The sequence below is a fragment of the Gastrolobium bilobum genome, unplaced genomic scaffold (genome assembly GCF_033153095.1).
Source record: "Gastrolobium bilobum isolate Gb01-03AN ecotype WA unplaced genomic scaffold, APGP_CSIRO_Gbil_v1 utg3766, whole genome shotgun sequence".
NCBI lineage: Eukaryota > Viridiplantae > Streptophyta > Magnoliopsida > Fabales > Fabaceae > Gastrolobium > Gastrolobium bilobum.
In genome coordinates, this window is record NW_026898390.1 from 588 (window position 1) to 23,559 (window position 22,972).

General features: G+C 33.4%; 2 protein-coding genes across 4 annotated transcripts; one reads left to right on the forward strand and one right to left on the reverse strand.

Annotated features, from left to right (window-relative positions):
• Window positions 1-287: 287 nt before the first annotated feature.
• Window positions 288-2,546, reverse strand: LOC133315678 (uncharacterized; the record flags this gene model as incomplete). Its single annotated transcript, XM_061517348.1, has 9 exons — window positions 2,540-2,546; window positions 2,362-2,389; window positions 2,127-2,272; window positions 1,945-2,041; window positions 1,185-1,451; window positions 973-1,096; window positions 771-896; window positions 542-607; window positions 288-441 (listed from the first exon to the last, which is right to left on the reverse strand). Coding segments are annotated over exons 1-9 (1,015 nt in total), but the record flags the coding sequence as incomplete, so codon positions are not given.
• A 3,261-nt stretch (window positions 2,547-5,807) lies between these two features.
• LOC133315673 (histone-lysine N-methyltransferase ASHH2) lies at window positions 5,808-21,554 on the forward strand. 3 transcript variants are annotated; one of them, XM_061517341.1, is made up of 20 exons: window positions 5,873-5,920; window positions 6,172-6,263; window positions 6,349-9,120; window positions 9,378-9,600; window positions 9,948-10,114; window positions 10,259-10,338; window positions 11,009-11,140; window positions 11,227-11,343; window positions 12,407-12,499; window positions 13,991-14,068; window positions 14,890-14,946; window positions 16,370-17,180; window positions 17,266-17,321; window positions 17,652-17,731; window positions 17,876-17,958; window positions 18,070-18,149; window positions 19,013-19,092; window positions 19,939-19,984; window positions 20,138-21,200; window positions 21,362-21,554. In XM_061517341.1, the coding sequence occupies exons 3-20, from the start codon at window positions 6,420-6,422 to the stop codon at window positions 21,415-21,417; spliced, it is 6,003 nt and encodes a 2,000-aa protein (XP_061373325.1). In that variant the 5' UTR covers window positions 5,873-5,920; window positions 6,172-6,263; window positions 6,349-6,419; the 3' UTR covers window positions 21,418-21,554. The 3 variants fall into 3 exon arrangements, with proteins under 3 accessions (XP_061373324.1, XP_061373325.1, XP_061373326.1); XM_061517342.1 differs by having other exon boundaries at window positions 5,906-5,920; window positions 6,172-6,233; XM_061517340.1 differs by having other exon boundaries at window positions 5,808-5,920; window positions 6,234-9,120.
• The last annotated feature ends 1,418 nt before the right edge of the window (window positions 21,555-22,972 follow it).

The following is a 22,972-nucleotide window of genomic DNA, read 5'->3' on the forward strand; positions in this document are numbered from 1 at the left end:
GAACACTCCTATTTGAAGTTAAACACGGAGGAAGTGATTACCAAAACACAGCAATAAAAAACTACAATTATATTGTTCAATCCCAAACAATCTCTAAAACAAAAAAACAAAAAACTTTAAAGTGGCGTTGTTCCAGCTTCCAAGTGACATTGTTCCAGCTACGCGTCTTTCAGAACAACATCAAATCTAAACAGAAACAAAAAAATAACGACGTATTAATAGACACATCACACTCACGATTATAAATAAAAAAAGCTACACAAAGAAAAAAAATAATGGGTAAGTACTCAACTCTTTCTCTAGCTTAATCTTCTTAGGAGGACAGACAACTGATGAATTAAAATCGTCTTGAAGGGGATCATTAGGATTCTTTAACGGCGTCAGCATTGATAGCGAAATATCACCAACGTCTGCACTATCACACGTCTGACTTTCCACATCCTTGTCAGAAACAAATATTGTTTGAAATTAACTTATGTTTTGCAATAAAACTGCATGCAACATTTTTTTGATTAATTCATAAGCAATAATTTCGAGATACCGTAGCTCTTTCCGGTTCTGCTGATGCAACGACACTGTCGCAAGCCTTGTCAAATAATCCTTCATCCTGCATTTAAAACAAATATTTTGAAAAAAATCAAATCCATTGAAACGCAGAATGAGAACAACAAAACCTAAATAGGAATAATAATGTTAATAAAAAAATAACTCACATTCGTATCCACAACAGTATTAAGGAAGGATGTGATTACAGGTTCGCTTATACATACTTTAGAAATCTGATACCTAGGCTCACTGTATGAGTCCAAATTATTTTTTTTCACATTCACTTTAAACAACATGGATTTATCAATAAGAACATTAAGTTCCTTAGGATAGTGCTCAAAATCATCACCCTGCAAAAAAAATATTAATGAAATTTTAATAAGAACTTTAAATGAATAAAAAAATGAGTGGAATAAGAACACAAACCCTTTTGAAATGCTTCTCACGTAAATCCGCAGCACTCATGCCCAACAAAGCAACACAGTCTCTATCAAACAGAATGAAAGATGCAGAATCAGTGTTATCCACAACTCTCAATTGCACACAAAATCTGCAACACATGACCACCGATTGTGTTATTTATAAATAAAATGAACGATCTAATAATAACAACAACAAAAATAGATATAAAATCTTACTTTGGATAATAATCATCAAAATGTTTTTGGCAGTTTTTACAATACCATTTCTCGAAATCTTCATAAACAGAATATGAACATTTATTACAGGACTTGTACCACCATTTATATTTGCTCTCAATCGATTTTATGGTTCCATAAGTAATGCAAGTAGTAACCTCACTGCAATTCTTAACATCACTGATACACTTCCTTTCCGTCTCTTTCAGGAAATCATTCTCAAAAGAATATGAGGACTGACTTGATAACTGAGACAACGTGTAACCGCTATCAATGACATCAGACGAAAGCATAAAAAACAACAACATTACAAATAATCAGCGATAAATAATAAAGAAAAGAGCAGAATAATGGAATAAGAACAGCTCGCACCTTTTTTTGAAGTCGACAATCTCTGGTACACTATGACCGATAATTATCCTCGTCGTATACTTTGTATTTGTTATTCCAATTTTTCCTTTAAAATTTATTATTAATTTCAAAACCATAAGGAGGGAAATAAACTAAAACATTCCATTATGAAATCATAATCAAATATTTATGTGAACTCACCCCTGAAACCCTTTATTCTAGCAAGCTGAACTATCATCACGTTTGGAGAGATTGATGACTCCCCAAAATTTGTTGCACCTGGTCCACGAAGTCCTCCCAGAGAGTGCACTCGAGCTTGTGACCCCTACTTGCACAGTTTTTGCAACAAATCACAAAATAGAATTTTACATCAAATGAACATAACACATAACAAATAACCAATAGATACCTGAGGTTATCAAGCTCCATGACAACCATTTTTGTCTTCCTACCAGAGATAATATGCTCACGAACTTCCCCTATTCCAGAAACTAAACCGATGACATCTACACATTAAGGATTGTTAGACAGATGATATTGTCACACAAACAATAAAAGCATGACTTAGTGGACAGTTCAAAATCTACAAACCTACTAAATAAGGGGAATCAGAAGACTCTTTCTCTATAACGTCAAAATCTACAAAATCAAATCCATTGGTGGCAATAGCAGAATCAATAGTAGATTTTACATCAGCCCTCAAGTTGAAGGACAAACGATAATCATGCTTAGTTGGCCTGAAACTCCCACTATTCAAACCAACTCCAAAATTTTTTTATGAAATAAACTTCTCCTTCGTGAATTTTGTTACGGATATTTAAAGAACCCTTGATAGCAGCGTGGACCCTTCCACCCTACAAAACACATGCATAGATTAGTACATTTTAAAAACATGGACCGCAAACCAACAGTAATATAAGAAACAAAACAAAAACAAATACCTTTTCATCTAACAGAATCATCTCTACGTTGTCGTCAAATTTTTTTTGCTGAAAATTAGGAACCTTCCATGTTCTAACAACTCTAGCCTTAATCCTCCAAACGGATCGTCAAACCATTTCAAATTTCGAATTTCAGATCAGATGATCAATTCCAACATAAAAAGCAATTAAAACATTTAATTATCCAATTAAAATTTCGAATTTCAAAACCATATTTATTAATTAATTATTCTTTTATGTCTGCCACCATAAACGGTCATTTAATTATTCAATTACAAAATTAAAATTCGATTTTTAAAAGAAATTCTTTTCCCACCATCCATATTTAAATTCAAAATTTTAAACCATTTCAAATTTTGAATTTCAGATCAGACGACCAATTCCATCATAAAAAGAAATTAAAACACATGATTATCTAATTTATTTTGTCTGTCAGCTCTCTTGATTCTTGATTGTTACGATATTTGAATCAATTATATAACAAAGATAATGTCTTTGTTATATCATTATTGTGTATATATTTTTTAAAAAATAACCATAACGAAATTGTGAATTGAATGACGATCAGGTCTTCAACAATTGTGAAATTTGTTTTTGTTTCTTTGATCTCCATGAATAAAGATCGTGAATGCATGTCCGTGAAAAGAGTTTTCTTTTTATTGCATTTAAAATTTCGAATTTCAGATTGTGCAAAATAAATACATAATTTCGAAATTTAATTGATAAACCATTTAAAAATTTCGAAAATTCAATTTTTAAAAGAATATTGGTATGATAGTTTATCTGATAGAGTTTTCTTTTTATTGAATTTAAAATTTCGAATTTCAGATTGTGCAAAATAAATACATAATTTCGAAATTTAATTGATAAACCATTTAAAATTTCGAAAATTCAATTTTTAAAAGAATATTGGTATGATAGTTTATCTGATATGATAGTTTTGGTTTTGGTATTTAATTTATTTTGTCTGTCAGCTCTCTTGATTCTTGATTGTTATGATATTTGAATCAAATATATAACAAAGATAATGTCTATATAACAAAAATAATGTCTTTGTTATATCATTATTGTATATATATTTTTTAAAAAAATAACCATAACAAAATTGTGAATTGAATGACGATAAGGTCTTCAACAATTGTGAAATTTGTTTTTGTTTCTATTGATCTCTAATCTCCATGAATAGAGATCGTGAATGCATGTCCGTGAAAAGAGTTTTCTTTTTATTGAATTTAAAATTTCGAATTTCAGATTGTGCAAATAAATACATAATTTCGAAATTTAATTGATAAACCATTTAAAATTTCGAATTTCAGATGAGATAACCAATTCCAACATAAAAAACAATTAAAACAGCTGATTTTTTTTTTGGATACCAATGTGATGGGCAGTGAGACATTCAATGCATTGTCTGCAACTATTATTCGATTTAAAATTTAAAATTCAATTTTTAAAAGAGTTTTATTTTCCAATTTACCCAATAAAGAAAGTTTGTATATAACCTAATTGTAGAATTAACCAGGGAGTGACACTTGGCAAAACTTTCCAGCAGTGAACTCTCCTTTATATATATATAGAGATAGATTTGTCACTCATATCATTTAATCGCATGTGGTTTTAAAGTACCATGTATATACATTGTAGTTATAAAAATGGGCAATGTTACTCTTATGCAATAGGAATTATTTTTATCTTATGTCCATACATCGATACTTGTGCCAATTATTATTATTTTTTATTTTTTTCTATTGGGCCCCACTTTAAATTGAGTGTGTAAGAGATAACAAAATTTTTATGTGACATGAGACTACAATTACCCTATAAAAATATGAGGAAATATATACTTATAACCTATTTTCATTTACAATATCTTATAATCATATCTTAATCATTGATTTTCGCCAATCAACGATTATAATTTTTACAAATCAAACTTATTAATTAATTATGAATTCATAATAAATGATAACCGTTGATCGACGAAAATCAATGGTTAAAATATGATTGTAAATGAAAATAAAATGTAAGTATAACCTTCCTCTAAAAATATATCACTTAAATTTCTTATAATTTTTTACATATATACACACGCACACATGCATAGGCGCAAGCGCATGCGCGCAGACACACATATATATAATACATATATTTAAATGTAAGCGTTTGATTCACTATAAGAATAAATAATTATTTTTATTATATTTGAATTAAATTCATTAGATGATACATATTTAAATTTTGTGGTCTTATGTTTTTATCGTAAAAATAAATTTAAGTCAGATATTATTTTATTTTATTTCATATAGTTAATTTTTTTTTAACTAATACACCTTCAATTTCTCTTGAATAATATTCTTAATTTTAAATATGGTTTTTACACAACTAAAAAAAAAAAAAGAAGATTTTGGAAATAATTTCAAAATAAATATCTTTAGATATTTTTAAATTTAATCATTAATAATTAATTTTATAAAAGCTTATTTGATGATATCATAATTATATAAAATAAAAGTTAGAAAAAATAAAGAATTTTATATTTATAAACTATTATGGTTTATGTGATATATTTTTATTACCTAAATGTTTAAAATCACATAGAGATAAATAATAAATTTATTTACCACAATAGGTACAAATAATAAATTTAAAATCACAAAGGATTAAGTAATACATCATTAAATTACACGGGATGAAAATAAAGTTTTTCCTTCGTTATTTCATATTATTATTAAGGAGAAAAATATTTGTTATTTTAAATGACATAAAGTTATATCATTTAAAGAGAGATAGATATAAAATAATATTTTTTATTTAAAATTTAAATTAAAAAAATCACTCACTTTCTCTTCTACGATTTTCATTTTTTGTATCTATATCTCTTCTAAAATGACATAACTTATGTCGTTTAAAATGACAAACATCAAATGCATTATTAAAATTATTTAAAAAAAAAATGGAAATCCGAAAACTATGATGGACAATATTGATGGCAAAAAAATGCCTCAGATGTTTTTATGATATGTGTCCTGCGAGGAACAAAAAGAGATGAGAGGCGCGTAGGGTAAAACGGTCTAATCAACATCGAATTTAGGTCCCACTAATAAAAAATTAGAAATTAAAAATTAAAAACGAAAAAGCCTCTTCCGGTCTGAAGAAACCACGATCTCTCTATTTTCTTTTGTGTAGTGCTCTTTTTCTCAAACAGTTTTTGATTTTGATTTTGTTTTGTTTTATTTTGTTTTCGTTGACAAGTTCACCAACCCATCTCTTTCTTTTTCTCTCTCTCTCTCTTCTCTGCGCGCGACGCAGACCCAACTCTCTCTCTCTCTCTCTCTCCTCGACCCAGAGGGAAAAGAATAATTTTTTTTATTTTTATTTTTGAAAAATACCATTGTTGAAAAGGCCAAACCTTCCTTATCCTCAACCTCACACATCCCTGAGCAAGTAAGTATCTGTAATCGACTTGCTCTTCCCGTTTTGTTTTTTCCGTTTTTCGTTTTTCTCGTTCTGATTTTTTTTATCTATTTTATTTTTGTTTTCAATTTTCGGTATATTATTATTATTATTATTATTATTTCCGTAACGTATTTTTACCTAGGAACCCGTGTTCCCGTCTGCATTATTTTGCGAAATTCCTGAAAGTAGGGTTTTCTTTTTCTTCTGATTATTTTTTTCCCCCCTCTCTTTCCGTGCAGAGGGCCTCAGGATAATGCTGCTTTCTAGGGTTTTCTTACTGGGGTATGATTTTCACGTGCAGGTAGTGTTGTGTCGTTTTCTTTGATTCAAGGTACCGTTTCCTTAAGGTTGTGTTACGAGATATTGGTTGATGCATTGAGCTCGCTTTGGTGATTGTTGTCTTTTTTGAAGTTCAGTTTTGTTAATCAGTGAGGGAAGGATTAGTGGTAGTTTGCTAGATTTCTTGAATGCTTTGTTTGTGATTGAGATGGGTTCGTGTGGGAAATCTGCTATTGTTGATGATCCCTCAGGTGGGTCTGTTATTGAGCAGCATCTGTGCTCAGAGTTTCCGGTACAGTCTGTTCCTGTGCAGCAATCCGGTATAGAAGAAGCTTGCAATGTGTTGGACTCTAATGTTGACCTCTCCAGTATGACTGAGGCAAGCTTTGTTGATGTTACCGAGGGTTCCAGAGATGCTTTGGCAAGTGAATGTGAAAATGCTGATATGTTCCTATTGGAGAAAACTGCTGAAGATGATTGTCAGAATTGTTTGGGGATTTGTGGTGGGAACATTGAAGTTTCCTGTCTACAAAGTGGTGGTTTGTGCTCAGGAGGGAAGTTTCATGATCAAGGCAGCTTGGATGTTCCATCGGAGACTGTACCCACAAATAAATTGGAGAAGCATTGTGCTCAACAGGGTGAGCAGAAGGATGACAAGAGCAACATATTACCCTCAGCAGGGGATGATTCAGCAGTTGTGGAAGGCAAAAACGACGATGCTGGTTTACTTGCTGATGCTTTCAATTGTGTGTTTGGTTTCAGGCATTCTGAAGTGTCTTTGGAATCAGATTCCATGACTGACTTGGTAGTTGATTGCAACCAGCAGAGTGAGCAGGAAGAAATTATGAGGAATGCAGATCCCTTGCCAAAGGTTGTGGAAAAATGTGATGCTTTAAGTGGGATGGAAATTGATGCTTGCAGGCAGATATCTCCTTCACCGGGTATGGAAGTGCCGTTGGGTGCATTATATACAGACACTGAAGTAGAGAGCACAAGTGGTGAGCTACATGATCAGAAAGATGGTGAGGATTGGAATAGCACTTGTGAAGAAAAGATTAAAGCTTTTGTTGATAAAGAAATCAGTATGAATTCATTTGTAAAAGTATTGTCCTCACCAGGTTGCCATAGGACCTTGGGGAGTTCACCTGTAGTTGATTCACCTTGTGAGCCTACCCTGTTGGATTCGGGGAGTGAAGTGAAGAATGGTATACTGCAAATAGAAGATAATATCTGTAGATTGAAGGACAGTTCCTCAGAGGAAACTACCAACTCTAACTTTAGCAAACCATTGTATCCAGAATCAGATCAGCCCACTTTTGTTTTAATCACCAATAGCTCTTTGACGGATATGTCTGATCTCCTTTGTAAGGATGATGATGTTCCCATCAACAATAATAGTGCAGTGGACAATCCTGGATGGATAGATAATGATGGAAAAAGAGCTGTTGAAATTGATTGTGTCACTGAAAGCTTACTGTTACCTTCTCAAAGGAATAGTCGAAGAACTAGATTTGGTAGTAAGACACAAACTAAAAAGACCTCAAGAAAATGCAAGAACAAAGACAGTGTGGCACATCCAGGTGTAGTTATGAAGATAAACTTTAGAAAGAAAAGAAGTTGTTTCTCCAAACCAGCTCGTTCTTCTGTCTGGGGATTGCTTGGGAACATTAAACAGTCTTTTGAGCAAGATAATGAGCTTGGGGTCAGTGAATCCATGTGCCAAGAAGTGGGGAAGACTAGAAACAAGCGTCAAAGTGGGAAAGCGATTAAGAATGGTGCAAGTTCTAGCTCATCAAGTTCAGCACAGAAGTGTTCTGTTTCAACTACTCGTTATCGTTTGAAGATCAAATTTGGGAAGGAAACTGATTTAAGGTGTTCAAATGTCTTGATTCCAGAGGCCTCTGATGGCTTGGCTTCTGCTTCCTGCTTGGGGTCTGGTTCAGGTTCTCAGAAAGTAGCCAGCAATGCTGAAGATAAATTTTCTGAAGTTGTGGCTTTGGGCAATTTAGAATCTTTCAAAAATGACTTGGACAAGGATGGTCTTGTTCTAAATGGTCAAATTGCAAATAGCCACTTAGAAAATACTGGACTAATGAAGAATCCAGATGGGGATGCAGAGGAACAGTGTCTTGCAGTTCCTACAGAGAGGGTGGTTGAGGCATTGATTGATCCAATCAATAATAAGAGTATGGATCCTGGAACTTCACCTGATTCGGAAGTTATCAATTCAATTCCGGAAGGCCAGGTTGGAGAAAGACATCAAGAAGATTTACATCATGCTGTTTTAGATTTGTCTAAAGGGTTCAGTTCTAATTTGGATGTTACCATCAGCAAGCGAGGGAAGAAGAAAGACAAGCTTATTTGTTCCAGTAATTGTATCACTGAAGACGGAGCACAAGGTCCACCAGGTAATAATAGAGCCAAGAATTCAAAGAATCGCAGATGTAAGAAGAATTGCAGTGATGCAGTTAGCTCTTTGGAATTGCCTACTTCCACTGAGATAAGCAAATCACTGAGCAGTGAAGAATTATCCATAGAATCATTGCCCCTTTCTGGAGAGATTGAACTTGGAGGCTCCACTAAGGCTTTGAAAGTTGAATGTCACATGGAAGTTAAGACAACTTGTAAACCATCGGTTGACCATGGAGAATCCCAGGTCTTTGAGAATTTGCTGTCTTCTGCAAGATCTTTGGGGCGTAAATTACCGAAAAGTCTTAAACCTAACTCTAAAAGTCTTAAACCTAGTAGAGTTAGCAAGGCTAAATCTAAAGCTTCCGACTCGTCGAACAGGAAAAAAACTACTTGTAGAAGCAAGGAGAAACCGAAAAAGCAATCTAATAAGAGTGAAGTCAAGGGAAAAGGTGTCTCTCTTAAAGTTACGAGTGAAGTGGAAGATCACCCAGTTCCAGGTATCTTTTTATGTCAAATAGACAGCATCATATTGTGATATTATTTTTTGCATTTTTTGTTCATCTTTTCATTTTGCATTTTTCATCTTTTGCATTTTTTATTCATCATAGTTTAATATTATTTATTTTCAATTCATCCTTCATGGCTATCTAAATCTTACTTTCTAGTATTAATTTCTTAATCTTTTGTGTTGGTTATATGGTTTATCAATTAAATATAAATAGGATTTTGTATTCTTTTGTTGTGGTCACTGCAGCAAATTTTGTGGGAAATCTTGAGTTGGATGCTGTTGGAAAAATTAATGCTGGTGACAACAAAGTATCAGTCAATGTATCTAATTTGGACATGCTGCCTGCTGTTGGTTTGGGAGAGCAGCATTTATCACCACGTAATGCGTGGGTACGTTGTGATGATTGTCACAAGTGGCGGCGTATTCCAGCTGTGCTTGCAGATCAAATTGATGAAACTAACTGCACCTGGTATACCATTTTTCATTCATTTTACTCATTATCATTTTTCTAATTCTTGAATAGAAGCTGAAGAGGCAGAATATGATATAAGCTTGTGTTTGTATGTTAGGGTTTGTTTGGAAATAGATTTTTTTATTGACTTTGCTTGCAATTTAAAACCACTAAAAAATACATCATTCATTATCTGAGTTTTAATTGCATTTTTTTCAATTTATTAGTCTTGATTTATATTTGTAGTTAATTATTTCAATCCTCTTAAGTCTTTATATACAGAGGTACATTAGGCAATATCGTCCATATTATTCTCAGTTTCTTTTAATAACTTGTATCTTGTCATGGGTGATTTTCTTTTGAAGGACATGTAAGGACAGCAGTGATAAATCCTTTGATGATTGTGCTATCTCTCAAGAAAAGTCAAATGCAGAGATTAATAAAGAGTTGGGATTATCGGATGCCTCTGGTGAAGAAGATGCGTATGAAGACTCCAAAGCCTATAAGGAATTGGAATATCAACTGCCATTGGGTATGTAATATTTGCTATAAAGGTTTCTTTGTTTTGTTTTGCTTTTTTTTTATAAATGAAATATAAGGTTGAAGCTAGATTGTTTTAGGAATCTCATTTAATCTTTCTTATTGCCTGATGTTTACTTTGCTTTATGAATTGCAGTTTCCCAGGAGTCAACTTTTACCCATATTTTCACCAATGAGTTTCTGCATCGTAACCACAAAACTCAAACTATTGATGAGGTCGTGGATTGTTCTAGTTTTTTATTTGTTACATATGATTATCATATTACATTATTTGATTTAGTTGCATATTGTTTTAAGTTTACGAGTGGTCATGTTGGATTAGCATTTATACACTTAAATGTGAAAGCTGGTCTTGGTTTCCTTTTCTGTCTTACAGAGGGACTGAGATTTCTGATGAGCAGATGTTTCTTTCCTTCTTATGTATGTGTGCATTCTGTTTTACTCCAAGAGGATTCTTTGCCCCTTCTTTTGAGTTTCCCTCCTTTTAATAATATTATTTTTTCCTAAAATCATTGGGAAACATAATCATGGAAGTTCATCTGAATCAGAGTGGATCAGCATGAAGAGCATATATAGCTAAATATGATTGCACTCTTTTGTACTTGCATATAGTGGATGTGCTCTGCTGAGGATGGGATGAATTGTTAACCCTATATTATTTTCTTATATATGACGAGGAATTGTATGCTTTGTTGCTTTGCATAAATTATATGTCCAATTGCTACATATATATGTCTTGCTCCTTTTGCTCTTACATCATTCACGATAGTTTTTATTTTACATTTTGGTTAAGATTTATATTTAATCATGATGGTTAAGCTTTTGGAATTTGTAAATTTGCACCTCAGTTTTATATCCCTTCGTTGTACCTCTGAACTTCTACCAGATTATGGTCTGCCATTGCAAGCCATCTCAACATGGCAAGTTGGGCTGTGGGGACGAGTGTCTAAACCGGATGCTTAACATTGAATGTGTGCAAGGAACCTGCCCATGTGGGGACCATTGTTCCAATCAGCAGGTTTATAAACTATTTTTCTTTTAGAAATATGTGTAACTGGTCTTTTTGTAGTAGAGCATGATTGTAGCTCAAATGTTTGATTTCAGTTCCAAAAACGCAATTATGCCAGCTTGAAGTGGTTTAAATGTGGGAAAAAGGGTTATGGACTGAAGACACTTGACAGTGTAGCTAAAGGGCAGTTTCTTATTGAATATGTTGGAGAGGTAACATGGACATTACTTTCTTCCTTTCTGTTATCCCTATACTGTTTTAACAGTTGTACATATTATTTTGTTATGAATTATGATATAACAAATATTGACTTTTGAGGCTGAATCTCAAATTTTTGTAATCATATTTATGGTTCAGTTCTATATTTTAGCTGAAATTTTAGGGGAAGGAAGAATTAAAATTACCTCTTGCAAAGTCATAGGTGCAGTCAAGTTAGATTTGTCTTACTCTATTCTTCCCTATTACTTTCTTTTCTCCCCAATATATTATGGGTAATTGTAGTCTCATGTGACAGCAAAATTTTGTTGTCTCCTACACACTTAATTTAAAGTGGGGCCCAATAGAAAAAAGAAGAAAAATAAATAAAAAAGAAATGGCACAAGTATCGATGTATGGACATAAGATAAAAAAAATTCCTATTGCGTAAGACTAACATTGCCCATATATTATTTGTGGATCCTCATCCTCCTATATTTTCTTTTTGCTGTAGAAAAAATATCATCCGACTTAATGTTGCTAATTGATTGACTTAATAGCAACAAGTGGGCAGTGGGCCAATTTGGTTTGAGCGGACTACTAACATATGAGTCATCTAGATGAAGTAGATAGTTTGACTGACTTCTTTTTGTGCAATTGGAATTGCTCTTTAAATAGTATTGAAGGGCCACGGAAAAATATTAAAGCTTTTAGCTCAGTAGTAACCAAAGAAAATTGAAAATAATAATAATAATAATAAGAATGGTGATGATGATGATGATAATAACAATAGAGGTAGCTAGGATGGGTTTTATCCGCATAGCACCACTCAACCTGATAGCCTATGCATGTAGTCTAGGGATAAAGAATAGCTTTTGTCTAACAATCAACCCTTCTTTTTAATGAAGGGCAACGAGTATTCTAAGCAGATTGGATTCTGTATTTATTGCATTATGTTATCTCTTATAGAGTTTGCAGTGCTATTCTACTTAAGGGCATTTTGTGCATGTTTAGGTGATGCACAGTTTTTGCATATCATCAACCTTTATGTACATAATATCTATTTTATGGTTCAAACAGGTGCTTGACATGCATGCTTATGAGGCACGGCAGAGAGAGTATGCTTTGAAGGGTCATAGGCATTTCTATTTTATGACCTTGAATGGCAGTGAGGTATGTGAATTTAACCTATATCTGCGCACTAATGGAAACAACTTCATTTGTTTTTTATCAAAGAAAAAATATTTAAGTTGTTACTTTTAGTGGTCTGAGTACCTTTGTTGCCTAAAAACATACATGGATTTGTTTGCGTTTTACAGTGTTGCAGAACATATCTATTTTACATCTATAGATAGTAGTTATAGTTTAGCTTTGTTGTTAAAATGCATCCCATATTGCATATGCAATGGAAATTCTTTCCTTCTCTTCCCTTCCTTCAAAGAAAAACAAAAAAGGGATTTAAATTATTTCTTTAAATTATGGGAATGAGATTCTTTTGCATTAAATCTCTGCACCTTCCAGGTGCTTGGACAATTTAGTAGAACCTAACATGTGGCCCCTATAACCTCCCACCTAGAAAGTATACAAAATTATGGAAACCCATAAATCACGTCAATTTGAAAACCGCACCTGTTAAAGGGCAACTGCTTTGACATCATATAGTTAATTGATTGTAAAATTTATCTTGTTAGCAATATAGTTGTCTTGGTATTTTGCTCATTTGCTGTTAGTTGGACTATTCTGGTTTACCACTGCTGATGACTTGTGTAAATGATGATGACTTATCGAGACTGTATTTTGTGTTTTTTGAATTGTATATTGAAAGTTCAGATTTTTGAATTGATGAAATGACACCAAGAACCAGCAAAATGTGATTTGACTAGAAGATAATTGTTTGAGTTATTGATGCCTCTAGTGTTGATTAATCTGTGATGTCAATTTGTTTTAACTTTTTGTTCCAATAGTGAGATGGAAATTAAGAGGTAGTTTTATGTGTTTTTTGTTTTCATTTTCATTTGATCTATTTTCACTAATAATTACAAAAATGGCATATTGTTTTCATTTTATTTCCTAAATAGAGTATTTTTTACCATTTCCTTCACAACATCTTGAAAACAAGGTGGCATTTTTGTAATTATTAATGAAAATATATCAACTAAAATTGAAAACAGAAAGCTAACCAAACACCTTAATTTCCATCTAACTATTTAGTCAAAAAGTCAAAACAATAGACATCCCAGATTGATCAACTCTACGGGCATGAATAAGTCAAACATTTATCTTCGAGAAAACAGGGAACAAAATGAAAGCAAGGTGACATTTTTCTGATTATTAGGGAAAACATATCAACTCAACATGAAAACAGAAAACAAACGAAACACCACATAAGTTACTGATATAGTGCAAAGTAACTCATTTTATGTTGTGCCAGTATCCAGTTGCTGGACAATGTATCAAGAGTAAGACTTGGATAGTTATCACATTTTAAATTTTCCATTTCATGCTATTCACATTGTAATTATTTTGAGCGTGCAATTGAGAATTGAGAATGATGTTTTTTTCTGGTTGTTTCAACAAGATCAGTAATTGTTGTTATTATTAGTTTTTTCAGTTATTCTGTTAGTTATTTACTTCCATTTTCCACTCCCATTTCTTTATTTTCAGGTGATAGATGCGAGTGCAAAAGGGAATTTGGGGCGTTTCATTAATCATAGTTGTGACCCTAATTGTCGGACAGAAAAGGTGAACATATTATTACCTTTTTGTGGTTTTTTAAAGCAAGGTCATATTAGAGAGGCTCTTTTTTTTTTTTTTAAATTTTATTAGGAGCTATTTTCTTGCTATTAGCATATATGTTCATAGAAAATTTACATATTGCATGCAATGCATGATGCAATATGGAGAAGCAAATTTATATGTTATTGTGTTATTTAGGAATTACTATGTTATTCTTAGAAATTTTGGAAAATACGTTCTTAGAAAAATATTATCATGTTGAGATTTCTTATTTGATCAGGATTTCATATTTCAGAAAATTATTATGTTAAGATTTTTTTAATTAATAATTTAAAAAATTATTATTTGATTAGGATTTATCTAAGATTTTCATATTTTATTAGAATTTATCTAGGACTTTTATTACCTTTGGGTGATAAATACCCTTTCGGTACCACATGTAATTTGGACTTTTACATAATTGAGAGATGATATTTTCTTTATACAAGGAGTATCTGAAACATGATTAGGAGAAGCACTCCGCCCTACAGGAACACTTTAGGTTTATCGGGGGTGTACCTTAGCCAAGAGGAATACTCTTGGTTTATGAGTCAGGGAGTAACCAGTCAAGAGAAGTACTTTGGGATTGTCGTACATCCAATGCATGTAAATACATAGTTATATGTCCATTATGTTGCTTAACTCACAATAGGGAATGTGGGTGTATGCTTTTCCAGAACATATCCTTAATAACATTTTGTACATATTAGTGGCTATACCATGACATTTGGAATTATTCTGTTGTTTTCACATTACTTGACCTTGTGTTCCATACTCTTTTTGAACAGTGGATGGTGAATGGGGAAATCTGTATTGGACTGTTTGCACTGAGGGATATTAAGCAGGTGTGCTTGCTGCCTCCACTTATTACTTTTATCTGTTTATTTCTTTGATAATTCAACTAGATCTTTCATTTTTGTGTTGTGGATTTTTTTTGCTGATTGCGATTTTGAGTTTTTGAAACAGTAACTTCAATTTATTTTCCTGTGCGTGTCTGTTATGTATTAAGTATGATTATTAACCATGCGGAAAATGTGAATCTGTTTATGAAAACAATTGGTTATGCTGCCTTTCCACTACAGATGAAATATAGAAATGTGTTAGAGAAATATGATATAAAAATCATGTAAAGGACCAATTCAATCCAAAAGCTTAAGCTGTTGGGTGAGGCTACATTAATGATTTTATATATCTCAACACGCCCCTTCACACGAGAGTCCACTGGGCTTGAAGGGTGGACAATGCACAGGCCCACCTACCTGTGCGAAGAAAGAAATTCCACTAGAAAGAAAGTGGGGGCGGTGAGGATCGAACCCGGTACATTGAGGCGCTGATACCATGTAAAGAACCAATTCAACCCAAAAGCTTAAGCTGTTGGGTGAGGCTACATTAATGATTTTATATATCTCAACAAATCATAATTGTGGCATTCACTTTATAGCTTAAGCTTTTAGGTTGATTTAGTTCTTTATATGGTATAAGAGCATATTTGACCCAATGGTCACAAGTTTCTTAGCACATGTAGGTGGGCTTGTACATTGTATACTTTTCAAGTCCAATGGACTCTTGTTTGAGAGGGCGTATTAGAAAAATATAATATAAAGACCATATGTGACCTTCACCTAATAACTTAGGCTTTACTGCTTTAGGTTGAATTGGTTCTTTACAAAATGTTTGGCCATTTGAGCCAGATGGAAATGCTTAATCGGACAGAAGACTGGGAGATTTATGGTTGTGGCATTTCCTTTTCTTGTAGAGTCTAGTTGTTGTTGTTGCACGTTTGAAAAAAATTCTCAGAGATATTTAATTCCTTGCTTGTCTTGGACCTATGCTGGTTAGTACCCAGGTTATGCTTTCTTTTTTCATTTTTTATTTTAATTTCAAGTGAGAAAAAACAGTGTTTGCAGATCTATGTAAAATTGTTGCCAATCCATAATTATTTGTGAACATTGTTTTATATAAAAACCATTGAAGTTGATGAAATAGATCAGTTTGAATTTTTTTTATGTGATATGATGTCTTTAAACTTTTGAAGAGAATAGCCATGAAGTGATTCTTTTTGTTTTGTGTGGTTTTTTTTTTTTTTTTTGTCGTTGGGGGGGGGGGGAGGTAGTTATAAGATTTGTTAGTATAGAGGACTTAGGTCCTATTTCCTTACTTTTGAGTTTGGATATGAAACACAGTTGCTAATTGTTTTCTTACGTGGCTGTAAGCATGTGTAAGTATTATTCTGTGTCAAGCTGAACTTTTTTCCACCACCTTCCCCAGGATGAAGAATTGACATTTGATTACAATTATGTAAGGGTTTTTGGTGCTGCTGCCAAAAAGTGTTATTGTGGTTCACCTCATTGTCGAGGATATATAGGTGGTGGTGATCCGCTCAATGCTGAACTGATAGTTCAAGGTGATTCAGATGAAGAATTTCCAGAACCTGTGATGCTTATTGAAGATGGTGAAATTGAAGACAGTGTACCTATACCCAAGTACTATGATAATGTTGATACACAGTCTGCTAGACATATATTAAAAGGCAGGGATGTATTGGCCAAATCTAAAACTGCTATAGATGCTGATGGTTCTACAGAAAAAGAGAGTTCTGTGAACCCTGCCTCTGCTGTTTCCCTGTTGCAGAGCTCAGTAGAAGTGGACTCAAAAGACAAGTTGCCATCTTCTATTCGAGCAGAAAGAATTTCTCAACAAATGGAAGATGTAACAAGCAAACCCGTGTCTGCTTTACAAGGAGGATATTCAATGGAGTCAGAGTTTGTAGACAAAACTTCCTCCGTTCAAAGATTAGATACTACTCCTCCCCTTACAACTGTCAGCAAAGTGTTATCCAATTCTACTGGTAGTAGTAATAGGGAATCTAAGTCTGAAACAGTTGAAGGCATGAATTATTTTTCACAATCACATCTGCTTGTGAAGACTCCCCAACAAAATGGTTCTGTCAAAAAGGGAAAGGTTCGTGCTAATCCTCCAAATGGCCTTAAACCTGAGGTGACAGCCAACCGAATGCAGTTGTCATCTATCAAACACAAAAAAGTAGTAGAAGGCTCTTCCAATGGACGGTTTGAAGCAGGTTGGTAATCCTTATTTATTTAATTATTTTGATAAAATGGTTATTGAAACTGATTATAATGGGTAAACCTTTTCATTACCTGCAGTTCAGGAGAAACTTAATGAGCTGCTGGATGGAGACGGGGGAATAAGCAAAAGAAAAGTAAGTACTGAATATTGGAGCCAGTAAACATAATATTCCAAATATGTACGTTTATTCAGAAGCTTGTGCATGCATGCATGCTCTAGTGTGCTTTCTAACAGTAATATTGGTTATGTAACAAAGCAAGAAATGTCAACCTCTACTGCTGTAATATCTTAATTTTATTGTTGTTTATTTGTCAGCCATCGTATTCTCTTTCTTCAAATTTGTTACTTGTTCCTAAAAGCCTTTATAGTGGTTGTATTATTGTGCTTTTACCCGGGCAGTTTTATGGTTTATCAATTTTCACCATTTGACTACCCCCTCACCCCTCCCTTTTTCTTGGAACAGGATGCCACCAAAGGCTACTTGAAACTTTTGCTTCTTACTGTGGCATCAGGTGATAGAATCAATGGTGAAGCAATTCAAAGGTCCTCTCGTCTTTGCCTTTTTTGTTTCTTCAGTAGTATATTTTCTCTTCATTAAGAACATGTTATACAGGCTTGTACTATATGTATTCATGCTTTATGGACATGTAAATACTTTGTAAAGGAAATTTTAAACTTTTGTTGCAGCAATCGAGATCTTTCCATGATCCTTGATGCCCTTCTGAAAACAAAATCTAGAGCGGTGCTGAATGATATAATTAACAAAAATGGTAATCTATACTTGTTTTGTATGTAATGCAATTTTCCCCCTTATATCTGGAATGTGTAAACTCATCATACCTTTGGTTGTGTCTAAAATTAACTATAGCTTTGTCTTTCAGGTTTACAGATGTTACATAACATAATGAAGCAGTACAGGCAGGACTTCAAAAAAATTCCAATACTACGAAAGCTTCTTAAGGTGCTTAGATGTGAAATTACTAATATTTAAGTTGTCTGTTATCTGCATTTTTCCTAAGAGGTTATGGATATTTCAATCCGATATTTGAATTTCATGCCATTTAATCAATAATTTGTTGTCTGCTGTAAACTGAAATTGTAGAGCCTGGGTTGTGAATTTCAATTGTTAGCTTGTTGTCTATGCTCAAGTAAGATTGTATTGCAGACATCAACTGTATGGGGCCACTTTAGTCCCGAAGTCAGATATATAGAGAAACAATGAAGTAATTTTGTTTGTTTATTTTTTTCAAAGGAGGATAGCACTCAAAGCAGTGTAATTTACCTTCTAATTTCAGAGATGCGTAGTTTTACTTTACATCTAAAGGAGTGCGCTACCTTTCCTCGTGATACTAAAATGGGGAGGATTTGCTGAGCTGTTGGAACCAAGTGACATACTAGTGTTGTTCTTGCCGAACAATAGAAATCCTTTAATTAATTTTGTGTTGAATTCACTGCATATTTTATGATTGGGTATGATGCTGTTTGTTCTGTTCACCAAAAACATGAAAGCATATTTTGTTACTTGTCCTATGGCCATGTGTTGACATTTGCGTGATGTTAATGCATGTTCTTCCTTCCCGTTCATTTAGATGTTGGCTAATTTCTCTAATCATACAGTTTGAATGTTTGAATATAGCGAAGGTTCAATCTGTTAATTATTGATTAGGTGCATAGGTTTGACCGTCCTATACGCTTCATTAAGTTGATAGCTTGTACATCCTAATCTTTTCTTTGCTGTCCTCCTTTCTCCGTGCTCTCTATTTTATAGTGAAGTGAGTATAAATAGAATAGTAGGGCACATGCCTAATCAACTTTCTTTTGCAGGTCTTAGAGTACCTAGCAACAAGCAAGATATTGACATCTGAACATATCAGTGGTGGTCCTCCTTGCCAGGGAATGGAAAGGTAATAAAATTTCAAATTTTACCCCTTCTCCCTGAATTCACTGAAGCAATTTTAAGAGAATTGGTTAACTTGTAGTAATTTCTGTCCTATGGGACTGAGCAAGGTATTAGTTTTAATTTATAACCTCTCCTCCACCACCTTTTTTGTTTTGGCTGGTATGATCGACACAAGCTACAAAAAAAGGTTATTGTCGAGTGCTTAGAAGCATGAAATATGCTACAATCAATGTTTTTCTATTCCATAATTTCGGGAGCAGGGGGTATGAAATTGATGATATAGAGAGTGCCTGATTCTGGAATAATTAAAAAGGTCGGGCTGTTGCTTATCATTAATATCTTAGTATGTCAAGCTTATTTTATGTATAATGACCTAAAGATATTGTAGACAACGGGAAAATGTTGAATCTCCCATAAAATAAATTTTTGGTATTTTACTCATACAAACAACACTTTGAAGAGTAAGCAATATATTGATGTGTCATTTTTTGGTCATTAGTATTAAGTATATGATATTCCTGTTGTGGATGAAATATTAAAGAATGTGGATCTCATATGTATTCTTCCTATTGGGATAAAAGCTTTTCTTGGTACTCGAGTATATAGATTTTTGTTTTATGGATCCAACTTGAAGTTTTCTATAATTTTGTAGTTTGTCTTAAATCTTGACTGTGGAATCATGTATTTCATTACTTCCAATCTTCAAATTGCTTGCACTTTTTCCCCCTGATTTGAAGAGATGTTGTGATTATTCCCCCCCTGCATATTAACTGCACTATTCTCTTCCGTTGAAATTGTTCTGTTGCTCTCTAAGTTCTATTCTTTTACTAACAATTGGTTTTATGTTCAGCTTTAGGGAGTCAATGTTGTCTCTGACTGAGCATGATGACAAACAGGTAGGTGTTATGCTAACTTTTCATTTCTTCTGTGTATTGATGTTGGGTCAGTTCGGTCATTTGTATTCCCTCCTCCCAAAACATGCTGTTAGAGGACTTTCTTAATCATGTTTGAATTTTTGAGTATTTTCATTGTTTTGTTTGCACATGTAGGTTCATCAAATTGCTCGAAACTTCCGAGACAGATGGATTCCCAGACCTGTCAGAAAACATGGCTATATGGACAGGGATGATAGTAGGGTGGAATATCACAGAAGTTTCAATAGTAACAGATTTTCAGCATCACATAATCATAGACATGATCAGGATTCAAGACCTACAGAAGCAATTGATAGTGGTCAGCAGTCAATGCTTGTCACAACTTCAGTAGATGCTGGAGCCCAGGAGGGCTGCTCTGCACCGTCTCTAGCTGGGGCTGAAATCAAAGGGGCAAAAAAACGGAAGCGCAAAAGCCGATGGGATCAACCAGCGGAGACAAATTCACATTCTGATGCAGTTATTAGCTCTATTAACGAAAGTCAGAACATTCATGAGGATGTTCCACCTGGCTTTTCGTTTCCAATAGGTTCATTAAATGCTTCACTAAACTCTGGTGATCTTGCTTTTCAAAATGCTACACATTCTGGATGTCCCTCTGATGTAGTTATTGGTCATCCAAAAGAGAAATTCAACTCTCGCTTGCCTGTCTCTTATGGAATACCATGGTCTGTTGCCCATCAATATGGAACACCTCATGCTGAAAGCACACACTGTTGGGTCACTGCACCTGGCATGCCTTTTAACCCATTTCCTCCACTACCCTCTTATCCACGTGATGACAAAGACTGTCAAATTTCTAATACTACTAATGCTATGACAATTGATCAGCCTGCTGAAGTTAAGCAGTGGGATACCAGTGGTCTGGTTAATTGTTGCTCAGATGATATGATTCTCGGCGCAACTGGTGCTAACTCTGAAGACATTAACCATCCATGCGAGGACAATAAACACATTACTAAACGGTTGAAGGAAGATTCAAGTGATTTGGGAAGGAGGTACTTTAGACAGCAGAAATGGAATAATTCAAAAATACACCGACCATGGTTCAGGAGGAATGGATGGCAAAGTAATGGGAACAACACCAGTGGTGGTGATGTGTGTAGTATGGATGTAGATGTACCAAAAGAGTCAAAAGTTATATGTTCTTCTGAGGATGCAATCTGTAGAGATGAGAAAGGTGGCAATAATATTTATTAGCATATGCAAGCAGCAACACAAATATTGTTCACAGGAAAAAGAAATTATTTTTGTTTTCTTTTTTCTTCCATATACATTTATGTACTCTCAATTCATTTGTTCCCGAATCTATTATTCAATGAAAATTTCATTCAATTTCAGCATTCTTCTCCTTTTTATACACTGTACCTGGGGTATCATGCTGTTCTGAATACTGATCTGCCCAAACCTCCAGGAGGTAGGTAGGTGTTTCTCTTGTATTCCTCTCAGAAAATAGAAGACCTGTGATGGTAATACACAGCATTGATGAGACAAGTATTATAGTATTTGTTTAAACATTTCCCTTGCTCTCGTGATTGAGACTAAATACAGATGAATATTATGCCTACTGGTATAAATTGAGAGATTGTATTCCTTATCTTTATTTACAAATAAGTAAAGATAATGAATTAATTCCCTTGCTATCATCTAACTTGTGTCTGATTTATTATTTGAACCCAGAAAATCAGTTATTTACTTAATGGGTCATTTATCTCATTTTCTTTTTTAAAGTTGGTTCTTTACTTTAAAAAAGCGTCAAAATTTTACCTGTGAATGTATCAATAAATGGAGATGAAATGTTTGTTTTTGATGGGGCAATGTATGCATCAATTTCCTTTTTTTTCTCCCGTCTAGATTAAAGATGGATTTATTCGTTGGCAATTTTATTTTTGGTAAGGACCAGTGTATTATTCTGTTCTTATTATTCAATGGCAAACTTCTTTTATCCATAATTTGGTGCTTGATCTGGTGATTTTAATTGTTATGCTTCAATCTGGAATACGAATTTACATTGTGTTGATAACAATTTCCGTTGCAACTTAACTAGATTTATGCCTTTTGAATTTACAGAATTAAAATGGAAACAGTTGCGTCAATCAGCATATTGAATAATTTTATATTCAATACGTCTTTTGATTGACAATATACGAAACTCAATTATTTTGCGTTGAAATGTAATTTCTATTTAAAACATAATGATAGTAAGAATCAAATTCAAGACTAATTAGTCATAAAAATCAAATATCAGATCATAAATTAATTATTAAAAAAAATTAATTTTTAAATGAAATTTATAAATAATTTTATATATGACAAATTGGAAGAATTTTTTTTTTCTTCATGTTAGTTGTTTTTATTAGGGGTAAATTTGGTTCCATTATGCTGATCCGAATCGATTTATGTGGTTTGGTTCGGAAACCAAATCAATTTTTTTTTTTTTACAAAATTAATTGATTTTAAATCGATTTTGAACTGGTTTTGAGATAAAAAAGAAAAATATTATTAGTTAAGGATAAAAGAACCTATTCAATTAAAGTGTTTCGATCCTTAAATTGATTTAAAAGTAAGAATACTTTCCTGCAGTTAGATTCTTTTAATTTTTTTCACAACACTTTCGTACTTTTCACAACATGGGCAAGTTGAAAAATGTGCCACAATCAGCTGCTTTTTGATATCTTTTTGGTTTGGATTTGACCTTCTCAACTCTTTTGTGATTGGCTGGATTTGTTGTCCAATTTTAGATGTTATAGAAATTTTTTGCAGCCATCCTTTGCTCATTAAATCTGACAACACCGTGATCTTCAGGTTGTTTGAAACTGGGAGAACTCTTGAGCAATATTCATGAAAATACAACATTGGATACAAGATTCGTAGGTGTTGGGTGGAAAAGAGTGTAACAGAGCCATAGTTCCATCTTCCAAGGATAATAACATGCTGAAAAGTTGTCACTTA

Coding starts and splice junctions, on each gene's coding strand:
- LOC133315673 (XM_061517340.1), top strand. CDS start 6,420: ATGGGTTCGTGTGGGAAATCTGCTATTGTTGATGATCCCTCAGGTGGG. Junction 10,339..11,008: donor AAACTCAAACTATTGATGAG/GTCGTGGATTGT, acceptor AACTTCTACCAG/ATTATGGTCTGCCATTGCAA. Junction 21,201..21,361: donor AATCTGTAGAGATGAGAAAG/GTGGCAATAATA, acceptor ATTCAATTTCAG/CATTCTTCTCCTTTTTATAC.